The sequence below is a fragment of the Oryx dammah genome, unplaced genomic scaffold (genome assembly GCF_014754425.2).
Source record: "Oryx dammah isolate SB20612 unplaced genomic scaffold, SCBI_Odam_1.1 HiC_scaffold_15, whole genome shotgun sequence".
Lineage (NCBI taxonomy): Eukaryota > Metazoa > Chordata > Mammalia > Artiodactyla > Bovidae > Oryx > Oryx dammah.
In genome coordinates this window covers 23665337-23680415 of record NW_024070199.1, presented here as the reverse complement: position 1 = coordinate 23680415, position 15079 = coordinate 23665337, and the positions used below count along the sequence as shown (strand labels likewise).

The 15079-nt window shown below is 33.4% G+C and overlaps 1 protein-coding gene across 2 annotated transcripts in view; it reads left to right on the top strand.

Moving 5' to 3' along the window:
- Positions 1–15079, top strand: part of PRMT3 (protein arginine methyltransferase 3) — a 137911-nt gene that overhangs the window by 11347 nt on the left and 111485 nt on the right. For both annotated transcript variants that reach the window (XM_040255664.1, XM_040255665.1), the window contains 4 exons: positions 1362–1521; positions 2780–2924; positions 7403–7468; positions 14286–14407. In XM_040255664.1, coding sequence (XP_040111598.1) covers positions 1362–1521; positions 2780–2924; positions 7403–7468; positions 14286–14407 — 493 coding nt within the window. The remainder of the gene's footprint in view (positions 1–1361; positions 1522–2779; positions 2925–7402; positions 7469–14285; positions 14408–15079) is intronic.

Genomic DNA, 15079 nt, shown 5'->3' with positions numbered 1-15079 from the left:
AAACAGAGCCCTTGCAGATACCAAGGGAAAACTGTGTTATTAATACTTAAAGTTTTTATTGTGACTAACCTATTGTAGCAGAAAGCAAAACACAGAAACTAGCTGAAACAAGCCAATTTCTTTGTTCAGTTCTTTAACAAGGTGGTTTGCAAACAGTTCAAAGAATTTTGAAGACACGATACACAATGAGAGTTACAGTAGGAAGTAGAGAAATGGTACACCATCCTTTAACAGTTTGGCAGTATTTTGTTGCTGTTGTTAATTTTGGATGAATTAAATAGTGGATGAATCTATAGTTTTTAAAGCAAAGAGTCAGTATTCTGCCAGACTGATTATCCTGCACTGCTTTTATAACAAGGTCAATTTAGGCGTTAGTCTTTAAGTTATATAATATTATTGTGAATTTGTTAAACTTAGTATTTTGTCTCAGCTCTAAAGAATTGTTGCAAGTAAAGACTAAATGGGGGAAAAAAATTCCTGTTTCCCTCAGTGCTGCTCTGAGGAGACAGTATAATACCTGTATTGTTTTTATTACTTTAGGTTGATGTGAAAGTTAATTAGACTAGTCAATGGATATTGAAGTTTTGTATAACTCACTAGCTCCGTATATTAATTTCTGTTTGCAGAATTAATGATTTACATACATTAACTTCTATAGCAGAAGTTACTAATTTACATATAGTGAAATTAAATCTATTTTTAATAATATTAGGAATTAGGATATTTAACAATATCAGCACTAAGACGGTGTATAGATTGCATACCACCTTACCCAAGATGAAAAACTTAGTGAATGTATAAAATTCCTTACCTCCATGTTGTCCTTAAGGAATAGCTAAATGTAATACCTGTTTTTCTATAGGTAAAGACCCAGAGACTAGAGGTGGCCCTCTGTGATGGCAGGACATGGGCTAGAAAGGCAGGCATGGGTTTGAATCATAGTTCACTCATTAAACAGCTGTATGACTTTGGGCTAGTCATTTTCTCTGAAATTTATTTTTCCCATGTCTTAAAACAGGGAAGAATGTTTATATTTTAGGTTTGTTTTGAAGATGAAACGAGATGTGATACATGAATTTGAAGGATACCCAATCAATAAATATTAGCATTTTTTTTCCTGCTACTTTTTTCGTTTGTCCTGGGTTTGATTCAGTGCAGTTACTGTTTGTTTGTGTGTTCCGTTTAGCCAACTAGTGAAAAACTTAGACTAATAGCAGGTTCTTTATAAACTCAAAATTTGGATATTAAATATTAAATGTACTGATTTTTCTTGGCACTTAGTATATATTTATTTGTAACACATGTATATGTGCTTCGTTGTTATAAAATGGCCTGAAAACAATGTCCATTCATTTTTTTAGATGTAGAAGACCTTTATGAACCGGTGTCAATCCCATTCTCATATCCCAATGGGCTCAGTGAAAATGCATCTCTTGTTGAAAAATTGAAACACATGGAAGCCAGGGCACTATCTGCTGAAGCTGCATTGGCTGGAGCACGTGAGGACCTGCAAAAAATGAAGTAATTTATCAATCTTACAGAAAATTAATGGTTTAGATCCCCCAAATAATACAGTTCAAGGTGGAATACAGTAAAATATTTCATGTACTAGAAAGCACAGTGTAGATATTTAATTTTAGTAATATTGAGGATATGCAGTATTTTTGTACATTGTGGCTATAACTAATTAACATAAAATTCTATTCTCATATACTTCTATGTAATTACTTTTATATTAATGGTAATTGTTCTCGGGAGTGTTTTCCTCTTGAGTGCTTTTGTTCCTTAATGCTACCTTCTTTTGAATTAGCTTCTTTCTAGTAGCTTTCTTCAGTTTACTTTTCTTCTCCTAGGCTTTTTAAAGTATAGGGATTAATACTTTTTAGATTTGGGGAAAATACACAGTTGCGATATTTGCTTTTAAAGAATCAAATGATAATTATGGTGAAGTATGTAATCAGAAAACTAAATCGATAAGATGGTTTTCTACAGTGCGTAAATTAGCATTCTGCTGGCTTAGTACTTGTCAGAATTTTACGTCTATACAGATCACCTGGGCAACACAGTAAACTATAGATTCTGATTCAGGAGGCCTTGAATAGATAGAGTCTGAGATTCTGCCTTTCTATCAAGTATATATATACCTCCAGCTTAACCTGTTAGATTTGTAAGTTGGTTGCTACTGCCTGAGTACCCATTTGATGGTTTGCCAGAATGTCCAGCAGGAAAAATAGTCAAGCGAATTGTAGTTTCCCTTCCTCTTTTCTGATATTTTATGCTGAGTAAACTAGTAACCAACAACACTTTATCTGCCCCTTTACACTTTCCCATGTATACATGATAGGTTCCTGATGTGTTGTGATCAGAGAGGGAACTGAGTTTTAGAGGCTGAGTGGATGGTGTTGGTGTGTGTAAATAATTTCCAGTTTGAATCTGCTTTCTGCCCATATAACCCTTCCACGATGTAATAAGATTTTGGAACAGTAGAAAAGTGAATAGAGTCATCGTATGCTTATTTTGTTGGTCGAAAGGTATCAACAGCCATAATTTGCAGTTGGCTATGCTTTTGTGGTTTGCAGAAGGAATGCTTCCAGCTGGGTTTGAGTACATCCATTGCTTAAAATCCAGCAGGGGGAGCTTTTTGTTGCTTAAGATAGAGCGTGATTTAGAGGCTCATCACACTCCACACTCCCCTCCTACCTCTGCCTCAGCCTCTAGCCTTTCCTTTTTTCATGGTCCAATAAACTTGTCTCAAGGGTGTATTTCAAATTGATTACAGACAATTTGCTCAGGATTTTGTGATGAACGCAGATGTCAGAGCCTGCCCGTCATCTACCACTGCCATTGCAGACCTCCCGGAGGATGAGGATGGTGTTTATTTCAGCTCCTACGGGCATTATGGGATACACGAAGAAATGCTCAAGGTTAGAAAAGAGCACAGATGTGCCAAGTCCATGCTGAAGGAAAGATAGAGTGAAACTGGTTCTTAACACACATGCTGTGTAGAACTGCCTTTTTCTTTTTTTTGAGAACTGCTTTTTAGATCTTTTTGGTACTTGATAGCTCATCTTACGTTGAAAAGATTATAGAAGTATCAGAATTACTGTAAATTCTACTTAAGATCATTATTAATCTTTATTATGAGATTACTTTTGCTTAAAATAGAACAATGGTAAAAATTGGTAATGATTTTAGGCTTCTCAAGAGCAACTTTTAAATAGGAAGAAATAGCTTTATATGTTTGTCTTTTAATGTGTAAAGGAGAAATTAGTGTTTTAATTAGCAGTCCTGTCATTAGTTTAGGCAAAGAATAATTCTTTGGTATAAAGTTAGTTGTAGATAATTCTCACAGTTATAGCATAACTTTTTTACATTTGAAATCAATGATAGAATTTCCTAAGTCAGATCAGATACTTGAACTTGGTTGGTTTTAATTTTTATAATGGTAATGTTTATATAAACTATAAGTAGATTTCTAGCTGTACCTGGTATAATACATTTTATCATCTGTTATAGATTATAAAATAGAAAAGTATAATTTTTTAATTTAATAAAAGTGAAAATATCTAACAAATGTTGGAGTTTAAAAATTACTGAAAATTTTCGATGTTTATCTGTCAATTTTAGATGTCACTACCTTCTTTTTTTCCTTTCTTAAAACCAACAAAAGAAAAATTCCCTTTTGAATCCTTCCTCAGATTGATTTATTTTACAGAAGCCTGAAGACTGTGTTCCTTGAAACACCTATTTAAAATAACCAGGAATATTTAATAACATGTATATATTTTGTTGAGTCAGTTTTGCAGGATTGCAGAGTTGGAGGTTTGCTGATTAATAGTAATTATAATTATTTGGAGTCTTAAAGCAATGTCATGTCATTTCTTCACTAATGACTTGTCACGGTTGGTTGTGCTTTTTGTTGTTCCTTGGGTAGTTGCATAGGATTGAAAATAACAGTTATAAATAATAAATTAAGTCTAGGATGCATTTATTTAAAAGAAATGGACATACATCGTTTTCCTCGTTAAAATTAATTTTATTGTGTCTAGAATATTTTCTTTTCTTTTTTCAAAAATTTTATTTATTTTTTTTAAATTTATTTTTACTTTATTTTGCTTTACAATACTGTATTGGTTTTGCCATACATTGACATGAATCCACCACAGGTGTACATGAGTTCCCAATCCTGAACCCCTCTCCCACCCCATATCATCTCTCTGGATCATCCCTGTGCACCAGCCCCAAGCCTCCTGTATCCTGTATTGAACATAGACTGGCGATTCGTTTCTTACATGATAGTATACATATATACTTCTTCTTCTTCTATTGTGTCTAGAATATTTTCTTTAAAGGAATTTTTCTTTGCCCATGTTTGTCATTTTAAATCACCCCATCAGTTTCAATGCCATGAACCTTTAATGCTTTTGATAGGGAAATTGTATTGGATTTTTCAGATTGGTAAGTTACTGAGACTCCTAGAAGATGGTACATCTGAGTGCTCTCGGTTCAGTCATCTGGGAAATCCAGTTTGGACTTATTTCCAAATCTCTCTCCTGGACCCTTGTAGCTATATTTCAGTAACTAGAGGATTTCATACCGGATAGAGTATCTTTAAGTCCTTTTGATCTTTAAGTCCTTTTGATGTACATTAAGAAGTTCCAGCTGAAAGTTCCCAGTGCTGTCTTTTCACTTGTAGATCTGGAATCACTTAAGAATTTTTATTAATATAATTTCTCATGCCTTAATTCCCCTTAGCTGATATACAGTGTAACCACCTCTCCTTGGATCATAGGAAATATGGATATAGTTCATTCAAAAAGACTATTTGTCCATTTTATATTTTGCTAAGTTACATACTGTGGGCGAATATGGAATAGTGCCTTATGTCACACAATATTTCTTCTGTTTCCTGTCAAAACAATTCTTAGCACCTATAATTTGTTCAAGGTTGTGCTACTACCAGAATCTCACATGATCTTTACATTTAAGATCATTAAAATTGATCATCTCACATGATCATTTAAAATTGAGAAGCCATACATACAGGACTTATTTTTATGCTTAGAATTGGCCTTGCTTTTATAAAAATATTATTTGGATTTTTTATTGCTTAGTCTCAGATACAGTTTTTTAATGACACTATTTTGTATATGCCTTATTTAGTGATTATAAATAAGGATAGTTTGCAATCTTATTTTTCAGAATCAAGATGAAGGTAATGTAGTTGATCAAGATGTAGTTGATCGCAGAATAGATGACATGAACTTTCAAAATCCTTCACCACTTTATCTTTCTGAAAGGAATTGTTGCTAATGTTTTAAATCTGAGATGTATCTCTCTCTCTCTCTGTTTTTTTTTCCCAAGAAAAATATTGTTTATCTTGGTGAACATTTATCCAGACTATAGTACCATTAAATAATTTTTCTTCATTTTCTTCATTGTATTTGTAGCTGACTCAGGCATTCTATACACCTTCATAAGCCTGTATTTTAAAACATGCTGTTACTTATATCGGTAAAATTTATAGTATATAATTTTTCTGTTGTCTTTAGTCTCATACTTAAATTTTTAAAATATTTGTAGGAATAATTCCATGACACCATGTATTAGTCTTAAAAGATTATTTTGCTTCTTAATATTGAGAAGCAAAAGAACCTCTCGTTCTTTTGTGTTTCTTAGTTTTAATAGGTGAGTGAAAAGATTATTTTATTTTTGTTTATTACCTTATTTTATATAGAACAGTTTTAGTGCTTTGTTGGAATAAATTTTTAGGAATGGTTTGAGGGCTTGTCTTTAATTTGTTTGGATTTTCACATTCAGTGGATTTTCCTCTCAAAAATTCATTTATTAAATCAAAGCTCTGCTATGTCCAAAGCACTGTGTTTATTAGTACACTTTGAATTTCATTGCACCAGGGTAAGCATCTGAATGAAAGCAGACGGATGTGTAGGAAGAGCCGGATGAAGGATTATCGTTGAGCAGCAGTGCATGGACTGAGGACAGGAGTTGGGGTGCTAGTGATTAAATTAGAGCAGTGTGATTGGTGAGAGCTTTCTGAGTGACTGCCTTCTTGACTGATGTTCACCCTTTGTGGGTATTGTTGTGTCAGCAAAAATCACTGGTTCTAGTGTAAGAAGAGTATAAAAATAGTATGAATGTATGAAATGGTATTTTTTTAAAGATTTGTAAAATTAATTACTTAATAGTATGTTTAAATTCATTTGAATATTAGATTCTCATAATAATTCTTAAAATACATAAATTTAATAAACCTGATCTAAAATTTTGTTTGTAAAGCAGTTAGGACTAATTCTATCATAAAACATGGAATTAATTATGGAATTCCCCCTGTAAAACAACTTCTAATTTAAGACTTATATATATCTTTTTTTATTTTTAATTCCAATATTGGCATAAACATGGTTTTGTCAGGGATGTGAATGGTATAAGTGCTATAGTGTTTGATGTTAACTACTTTTTACCAAGTGTGAAATTTTAAATTCCCGGTTTGAGATATTTGTATCAGACTCATTTTACTCCCTTAGCAACTGTGCCCTTACTGCTTAGTTTGCTGTCAGTACATGTCTCAGCTGAAGTGATTGAAAAGGGAATCGGCACTGTTCAGGAACCAACATAAATGTTAACGTTCAATGCCTGCCTGAGTCACAGGTCATATGAGACTCCGGAGTGGAGAAGTCTCATAATGTGGGCTGTAGGGCTCAAATGATTTACTTTAGGCTTATAGGCTTTTAAGTATCATTTCCTACTACAGACAGTTCTAGAAACAAAACAGTATTATAAATCACGTAGGTGCTGATTGATGACTTTCTTAGAAAACTGTACTCAGGTTAGCCTCATTTTTCATTATGTAACTGTAATTTTCACATCTGTCTGTTTTGTCTTTTTTCTCATATTTTAACCTAGTTCTACTACAGGGAATCAGGCCCGTTAGTGTTAATTATCACTTGAAGTCTTACAGTGATGGTGCACGTCAAGACAAAAATATGTACATTTTTAAGAACTTAGGTCTTATTTGACTTTCAGTGATGTTATTAAATGTTTTCTTTGTGTGTTGTTGCTGTTACTGTTCCTATTTTCCTTTTGAAAAAATATTTATTTGGCTGTGCTGGGTGTTAGTTTCACCACACGGATCTTTAGTTGTGGCTTATGGGATCTAGTTCCCCTACCAGGGATCGAACCTGAGCCCCCTGCATTGAGAGCTTGAAGTCTTAGCCAGTGGACCAGCAGGGAAGTCCCTATTATTTTCTTGTAGCAAAAAAAGATTAAACATGGGTTTCTAGGCAAAAAGGAGCTGTAGAAATGTATGTGATAATTAGCAGATATCTTCCTTAAAAAATTTTATTTGTAAGTATAATGTGATGTTTTCCTTTCTCTGCCCTAGGACAAAGTACGAACAGAAAGTTACCGAGATTTTATATACCAAAACCCACATATCTTCAAAGACAAGGTGAGTAGCATAGTCTATAGAATTACATGTTTCATGTGGATCTCAGGTAGCAGAAATCCTCTCTTAGGTCATTGTGACAGCAGTTGATTTCATGTGTGTGCTGTGCTTAGTCACTCAGTCGTGTCCCACTCTTTGCAACCCCATGGACTGTAGCCCGCCAGGCTCCTGTGTCCGCTGAGATTCTCTAAGCAAGAACACTGGAGTCGCTTGCCATGCCCTCCTCCAAGGGGTCTTCCCAACCCAGGGTTCAAACCCAGATCTCACGTGTTGCAGGCGGATTCTTTACCGTCTGAGCCACCGGGAAAGCCCAAGAAGACTGGAGTGGGTAGCCTATCCCTTCTCAAGGGGATCTTCCTGTCCCAGGAATCAAACCAGGGTCTCCTGCATTGCAGGTGGATTCTTTACCAGCTGATCTACCAGGGAAGCCCGGTTTCATGTATACTGGCTTTATTTCATGGAAGACTTTTGTGATGCTGATCTGTGGTGCAGAATACTGATACCAGAAATGCTGATTGGTGTTATTCATTACATTTTTTAAATTGAAATTCATTAAATATAGTGATTTAACTTAAACTTTGCTCAGTTAGGTAAGTTTTTCTTAAACCATGTTTTTGATTTACTGTGATTCTTGTTAATATCAAATGTACAAGATAAACCCCATATCAAAGCATTTAATTATTATTTTAGTTCACATTGATTAGTTAAAACTTAATTTAAAAACTCATTTGGTAAATAGGGTCAAATATTTTCAGGTAGAATTTATTTTATGTGCTTTTTTTGAGACCATTTTATGAGATACTTTATATTTCATAATTAGTCTTTATACTGCCTCTGGTTATTTCAAAGATGATCTTTCATGATGTGTATGAGTATGTGTGTGAAATTTGTGTCATATATTTTTTCCTCCCTTGTGAATTTTTCCATTTTTTCTTCACTTTCTCTTTCCCTCCTTCTCTTCTATTTGTTCCACCTTACTGGAAGTTAATCCACTAATTTAGTCTAGTATGTGATTGTCTCTGCCACTCGCATACCTTTGCTTGGAAATTTTCCCCCTCTCTTTCTACGTCAGGGGTTTCCCAGGTGTCTCACGTGGTAAAGCGTCTGCCTGCAGTGTGGGAGACCTGGGTTCGATCCCTGGGTCGGGAAGATCCCTTGAAGAAGGGTATGGCAACCCATTCCAGCATTCTTGCCTGGAGAATCCAATGGACAGAGGAGCCTGGTGGGCTGTAGTCCATGGGATTGCAAAGAGTCAGACACGACTGAGTGACTAACATACACACACACTTTCTACTTCAAGAATATGTATACTGGTAACATCAGGTTTTCATAGTTCCCCTTAATTTTAAAAGATACTTTTCTAAGATTATTTCATGGACCTTATATGATATTGCTGTAGTGACCCACGACCTTAATATATTGAAAAGACTGTTTTCCTGAGTTTTATGTTGCTTGGAATAACATATATATATATGACTGGCTTTTCATTTTCCATACCTGTTTCCTAAGAGCAGTATTTAACTTGTGACTTAGCTGAGTTGGAGATGTGAAATTTATATGGTTCTGATATCTTTTGGCCAACGCATTACCTATAAGGTAATGATGGCATGTATTTCTTTGTTTTTGCTAATTCCCCAACAGGCAGATTATTTCATTTTTTAAAATATTAGTTTTTATCAGTTCTTTGTTGGCTTTTTTATTTGCTTTCTATTATTATAGTGAAGACTAATCATTACTTTAGTAATTTTTATATTTGCACCTAAAATTCTAGAACAGTTTATTTTATATCTAAAAAAACACTTTCCAGTGAAGCAAATAATGTTACTATTAAAATTTTGCTTTGAAGTTAGATTATGCCTAGGTTTTTATTTTATTTTTTCCTTAATATGTTGTATACAATTTAAACATGTACTAGTCTGGGAATCACTAGTTCTGCCTGGCTACTCAGGATCCAGCCACATAATAATTTTAGACAGTGGTGAGTCTCTGGGCCTCATCTGTAAAATGATTAAAAAAATTTTTTTCTGGTTCTAAAACTTTAGGACTTCTGTTTTTATAAAAGCAGTATCTTTGAACTATCTTGTAAAATATTTTAAAAATACTTTTGGATACCAATGCAGTAAGAATTTTTTAAGTAAAAGTAGTTTCTTTTTCCGGAGAAGGCAATGGCACCCCACTCCAGTACTCCTGCCTGGAAAATCCTGTGGGTGGAGGAGCCTGGTAGGCTGCCGTCCTTGGGGTCGCTGAGAGTCGGACTCGACTGAGCAACTTGACTTTGACTTTTCACTTTCATGCATTGGAGAAGGAAATGGCAACCCACTCCAGTGTTCTTGCCTGGAGAATCCCAGGGATGGGGAAGCCTGGTGGGCTGCCGTCTATGGCGTTGCACAGAGTTGGACACGACTGAAGTGACTTAGCAGCAGTTTCTTTTTCAATATGTTCTGAATAGACTTTTGTCTTGTATTACATAAGAAAATAGTGAAAAGACAAAAGTATTAGTAATCATAAGATTAATCAGGAAATTAAGTAATTATGAATATTTCTATGTATATGAAACACATCTTACTGGGTTCATAGACCTGTACACAGTCATTATCTGCTGTTAATTGTTTGATAGTAACTGTTATAGAAATACCATATATATTATACACTTTTGGACAAAATACATGACCATGGAAAACATACAAAGTTTATTTTGTATTGTACCTACTGCTTTTGCTGAAGAGATTAAATCTGTCACAGTTAGGAGAGGGCTTATTAATAAATTGGAATTTGGCTACATGCTTTGTTTTATCAATGTGTGGTTAGGTTTGCTTGGCATTTATGGTTTCTTAAGAATATAATATAAAATATGTATCAATTTCTAATTCTTTAAAGCATATTTAGGATATAATTCTCTGTAATTAACAATAGTATTCAAGAGATTTTATGTGATTTGGAATACTCTTTTTTATATTATACTATGGCTGCAGATGTAGAAAATATACTACCCTACATTTAAATAGTGTTTGATAATTTATAGACTATTTTCAAACATATTTGTTGTCTCTTTGCTGTATAATATACCTGTAACTAGGGATGGTAGGTATTTATCTCCATTTAATGCATGAAGAATTTGAAACCAATAGGTTAAAGACTTGTCCTAAAATAGGTAACTAGAAAAACAGGACTTGAAGGTTTTAGTCCTAGTCTAGTGCCCTTAACCCTGTGCCACTGCAATTTAAGGAGAAAATAATTAGGGTGGGATTCATTAATGATATTTTAATTCTCACTATTTTTCATGCATAGGTCCTATGTGGCATGACAGAACATGTGCATGAGATTATTTAAATATAGTTCTTTTTAAAAATGTATGGAATAACATTTCTTCTTAAGTTTTATACCATTGTTTTTGTTTTCATTTTTCTTCATTAGGTAGATAAATTTCATATCACAGCTCTAGCTTCTGTATCATATATTTTTTAGGGCATGGTAGAAATTTATTTTTCAGAAAAGGGATTAAAATTAGAGTTTCTTTTCCTCTCCTTCCATCCTTCCTGCTTCCTTTCCTTCTTCTCTTTCTTAATATTGTTTTAATTCACAATTCCTGTGGAGGGCATATGGTTTCTCAGATTTAATTTAACTTTGGGTGGCATAATCTTGTTCTCACTTACTCATAATTAATTTCTATTTGTAGTTCATTGAAGAAATTCACAGTTTGGTGCCTTTTTTATGCTATTGATTATTATCTACAGTTAAAATGTTTTATATACATTCCTTCATTGTTTTATAAAATAATGTTAGTGCATTCTGTTATCATTCTCCCTCTTTCTTGGTTCTATCAAGTTTTAGTTTATTTGCCCGAACACCTAAATCTGAGCTAGACGTAATAAATAATTAGTATGCAACTAAAAATATAATTTAAGTATGCACTTTAAAAAAAGCAGCTTGACCTATGTTTGAGTTTCAGCTTTACAAATTACCCCCTGTATGATCCTGAATCTGTTTCTTTCTCTAAAGCTCTCTTTCCTTCAGAAAGAATTAAGTAAGATTTTATATATATATATATATGCATATATATGTAAATTATGTATGTGTGTAGTTTTACAAGAGAATAATACATACTCGAATTGGAGTACATGATATATATCCTGCTGTACTTCATTGTTGTCACTTAGCAGTTTCTCTAAGATAATCCCTTATTAATGTTATTTTAATGGCTCAAAAATTCAGTGTAAATTGTCCATAAGTTCTAATTTTTTATATTAGAAATAATGCATGTAAAAATATAAAATATTAAAAATCTTTTTATAAATGTAGGAATAGAATAATATAAATTCTAGCAGAGGACTCTCTGGGTCAGAAAGGTTCTACCCTGGATGGAGTTAGTGCTGCCAGCTTGTCTCTCCAGAAACAGTGCATGAGTGTTGATATTCAATGTTCCCAAACACCATCACCAAAGCACTGTGCTGTCAAACTTGGTAAATTGTACACTGATCTTTTATTTTTAATTTTGCAAATATTTCAATGAAAGTTTCTGGGAAGTCATCACTTGCTGTTGTGTTGTATATATTTTTACATTTTATTATCATTTTATGCCATGTAATATTTCAAGTTGATATACTATAACCATGCTATAAATATATATGCTCTGTGTTATAGTATTTACTTGATGGTGTGGTTAGTATATTTTATTTGTAACTTAAAAAAGTGGTTTTGCAGTGGTATTTTATAGAGTTCATCTTACAGTTTTGAACTTTCTTAACGTGTGAAGTGGTTATATTAAAATGTGCTGACTCACCCAAACAGGTAACATTATGGTCAGGGACAGTCGCATTCTCCCTAAGCAGCCTCTACCTTCTAAGAGGAGCAGAGAGGATAGGGGACACAGAGTAGCAGCCTTTTGACAACCTTATTTCTTCAATAGAAATTAAGACTGTTCAGATTCTCTCCTCTGGAGTCAGTTCTGGTATATTTTAAAAATGTAATGGAACAGACTTCCCTTATACTAGTAAACAGTGCAGAAGATAAAATGCATAGGAACAGATTTTAACTAGTGTGCAGGACTTACATGAAAGAGATTTTTAAAAAATCCCAAACTCCTAAAGAACATAAAAGATGATTAAAACAAATTGAAATTCTTACCATGTTCCTGAATAGAAAACACAAAATGAAATTGTCTGTGTTCTGTAAATTTATATTTTAGTTCAGTCCCCATAAAAATACTAAGACTTAAAAAAAAAATAGACAAGCTGATTATCTTATGCTTGTGGAAAAATGAATATATTACCTAGTGGAAAAGTAGTTGTTGAACAATGTAATAGATTCTTTTTAAAAAAATTTTATTTTATATTGGAGTATAGCCAATTAACAATGTTATGATAGTTTCAGGTGGACAGCAAAGGGACTCAGCCATACATATACATGTATCCATTCTCCCCCACATTCCTCTCCCATCCAGGCTGTCTCATTGAGCAGAGTTCCCTGTGCTATATAGTAGGTCCTTGTTGGTTTCCATTTTAAGTAAAGCAATGTGTACATGTCTATCCCAAACTTCCTAACTATCTCTTCCCCCAATTCGCCCCGCTCCAGCAACCATAAGTTTGTTCTTTAAGCATGTGAGTCTGTTTCTGTTTTGTAAATAAGTTTATTTACAAAGATTCATTTACATAGATTGAACATTGCTCAGTTGCTCAGTCGTGTCTGACTCTTTGCAATCCCATGGACTATAGCCCACCAGGCTTCTCTGTCTGTGGGATTTCCAAGGCAAGAATACTGGAGTGGGTTGCCAATTCTTCCTTCAGGAGATCTTCCCAACCCAGGGATTGAACCTTCATCTCCTGCATTGCTGGCAGATTCTTTACTGTTGAGCCACTAGGGAAGCCCTATAGATTGAACAGTATGATAGATAAATTCTAGCTCTGTTTTTCTTACAGTGGCTTCCCAGGTGGTGCAGTGGTAAAGAATCTACCTGCCAAGCAGGAGACGTCTCACGGGTTTGATCCCTGGGTCGGAAAGATACCCTGGAAAAGGAAATGGAAACCCATTCCAATATTCTTGCTAGGAAAATGCTTCATGGACCTATTTAAAATTCTAAAAGAGTGTGTGTATCCTCTCCCCTTGCCCTAAGCTCTGTTCTGTGCTTGAGTTTTCTTTATCACACTACTATTCTCTATTACTCTCTATTCTTTATTCTTGGTTGTTTCTGAGTATTTTGCTTAATGTGTTTCCTTGGTAAATTTTTTTTTTTTTAATTGTGAACCATGCATATTTCATTATTACTATTCTGGGAAGAACCGTATGAAATTCTTGATTAGAAATAATTGTTACATTCCAATCCCCAATAACATCTTAAATTTCATAATTCTTACTGTTTCTACCATTGATAATGAATATCTTTTTGAAAACTTAAATTCTCAAGTTACTGAATTCTAAAAGCTGTTTTTTATTGTACCTCTATAATTAAAATGAGTTAAATATTAAACTTTGAAAGTGGAGTGGGTTATTTCTGTTAAAATTTAGAATTACTGAACCTAAATTAAAGACAGAGTACTTCCCTAGTAAGTCTGTGGGAATTGCTCATTTCATATAAAACATTTCTTAAATTTACATTGTTGCATATGATTGCAATAAACTGTGGCCAAAAACAGTTATGAATTTAAAATAATTTAATGTAATTATATGTTCAATTTACCCAAATAGAAATTATTACCATGTTTGACTGGTAAAGTTTAAATTTTGTTATCTATTCCTAGCTAGAAACATCATCATATATGAATAGGATTTAAAGTGTTAGACCTTCTCAATAACATCTGTTCTTTTTCTTTTATTATTATACCAGGTAGTTTTGGATGTTGGTTGTGGAACTGGAATTCTTTCTATGTTTGCTGCTAAAGCAGGGGCAAAGAAGGTTCTTGGAGTTGATCAGTCTGAAATACTTTACCAGGCAATGGATATCATAAGGTAAATACATTTTAAGGCTTCAGTTAAGATTATTTTTAAATTTGATGATTAGTAGATTTTCTTGTCTTTAATAGCTGTCCAGTGCAGACCTAAGGCCCTTATCTTTTAGTAAAATTTCATTCCAGTACAATAAGATTTTAAGTTGAATTGACCTAAACATGTTTGAAGTATGAACAATCTTTTCACTCCTCTTGAGAATTATTTTTATATAGTTTTCAATTATGACTGTGGATATGCTAATTATAATAATATTAAATTAGAAATCATGGATGTATAGGGTAATGTTAGAAGATATGCTACAAAATTCAATATATCAGTAGTATTTTGTTTAGCAGATAACAATTCAGCTAAAAGAAAACTAAAGGTTGTCATTTTCCTTTTGACAGTACTGGTAGCCCTGTGCCTACTCAAATTAAAATGTGAAGTCCAAAATGGCTACACACATATTAGAGTGGATTTAGTTTATCCCCTAAAACTTAATTTTATTCTCTAAAAATACATCCTCTCTTTGAGGAATTAAGTTAGGTTAATTGACCAGTGGTTGATTTTACAGTTGGCTTATATTCTAGTAGGAAGACCTTTATTTGAATTACAACTTATAAAACTAGATTTTGTTAGTTGTATACTTAACCAAAGCATGTTACATTTACAACTTAGGAATAATTTCCAAAA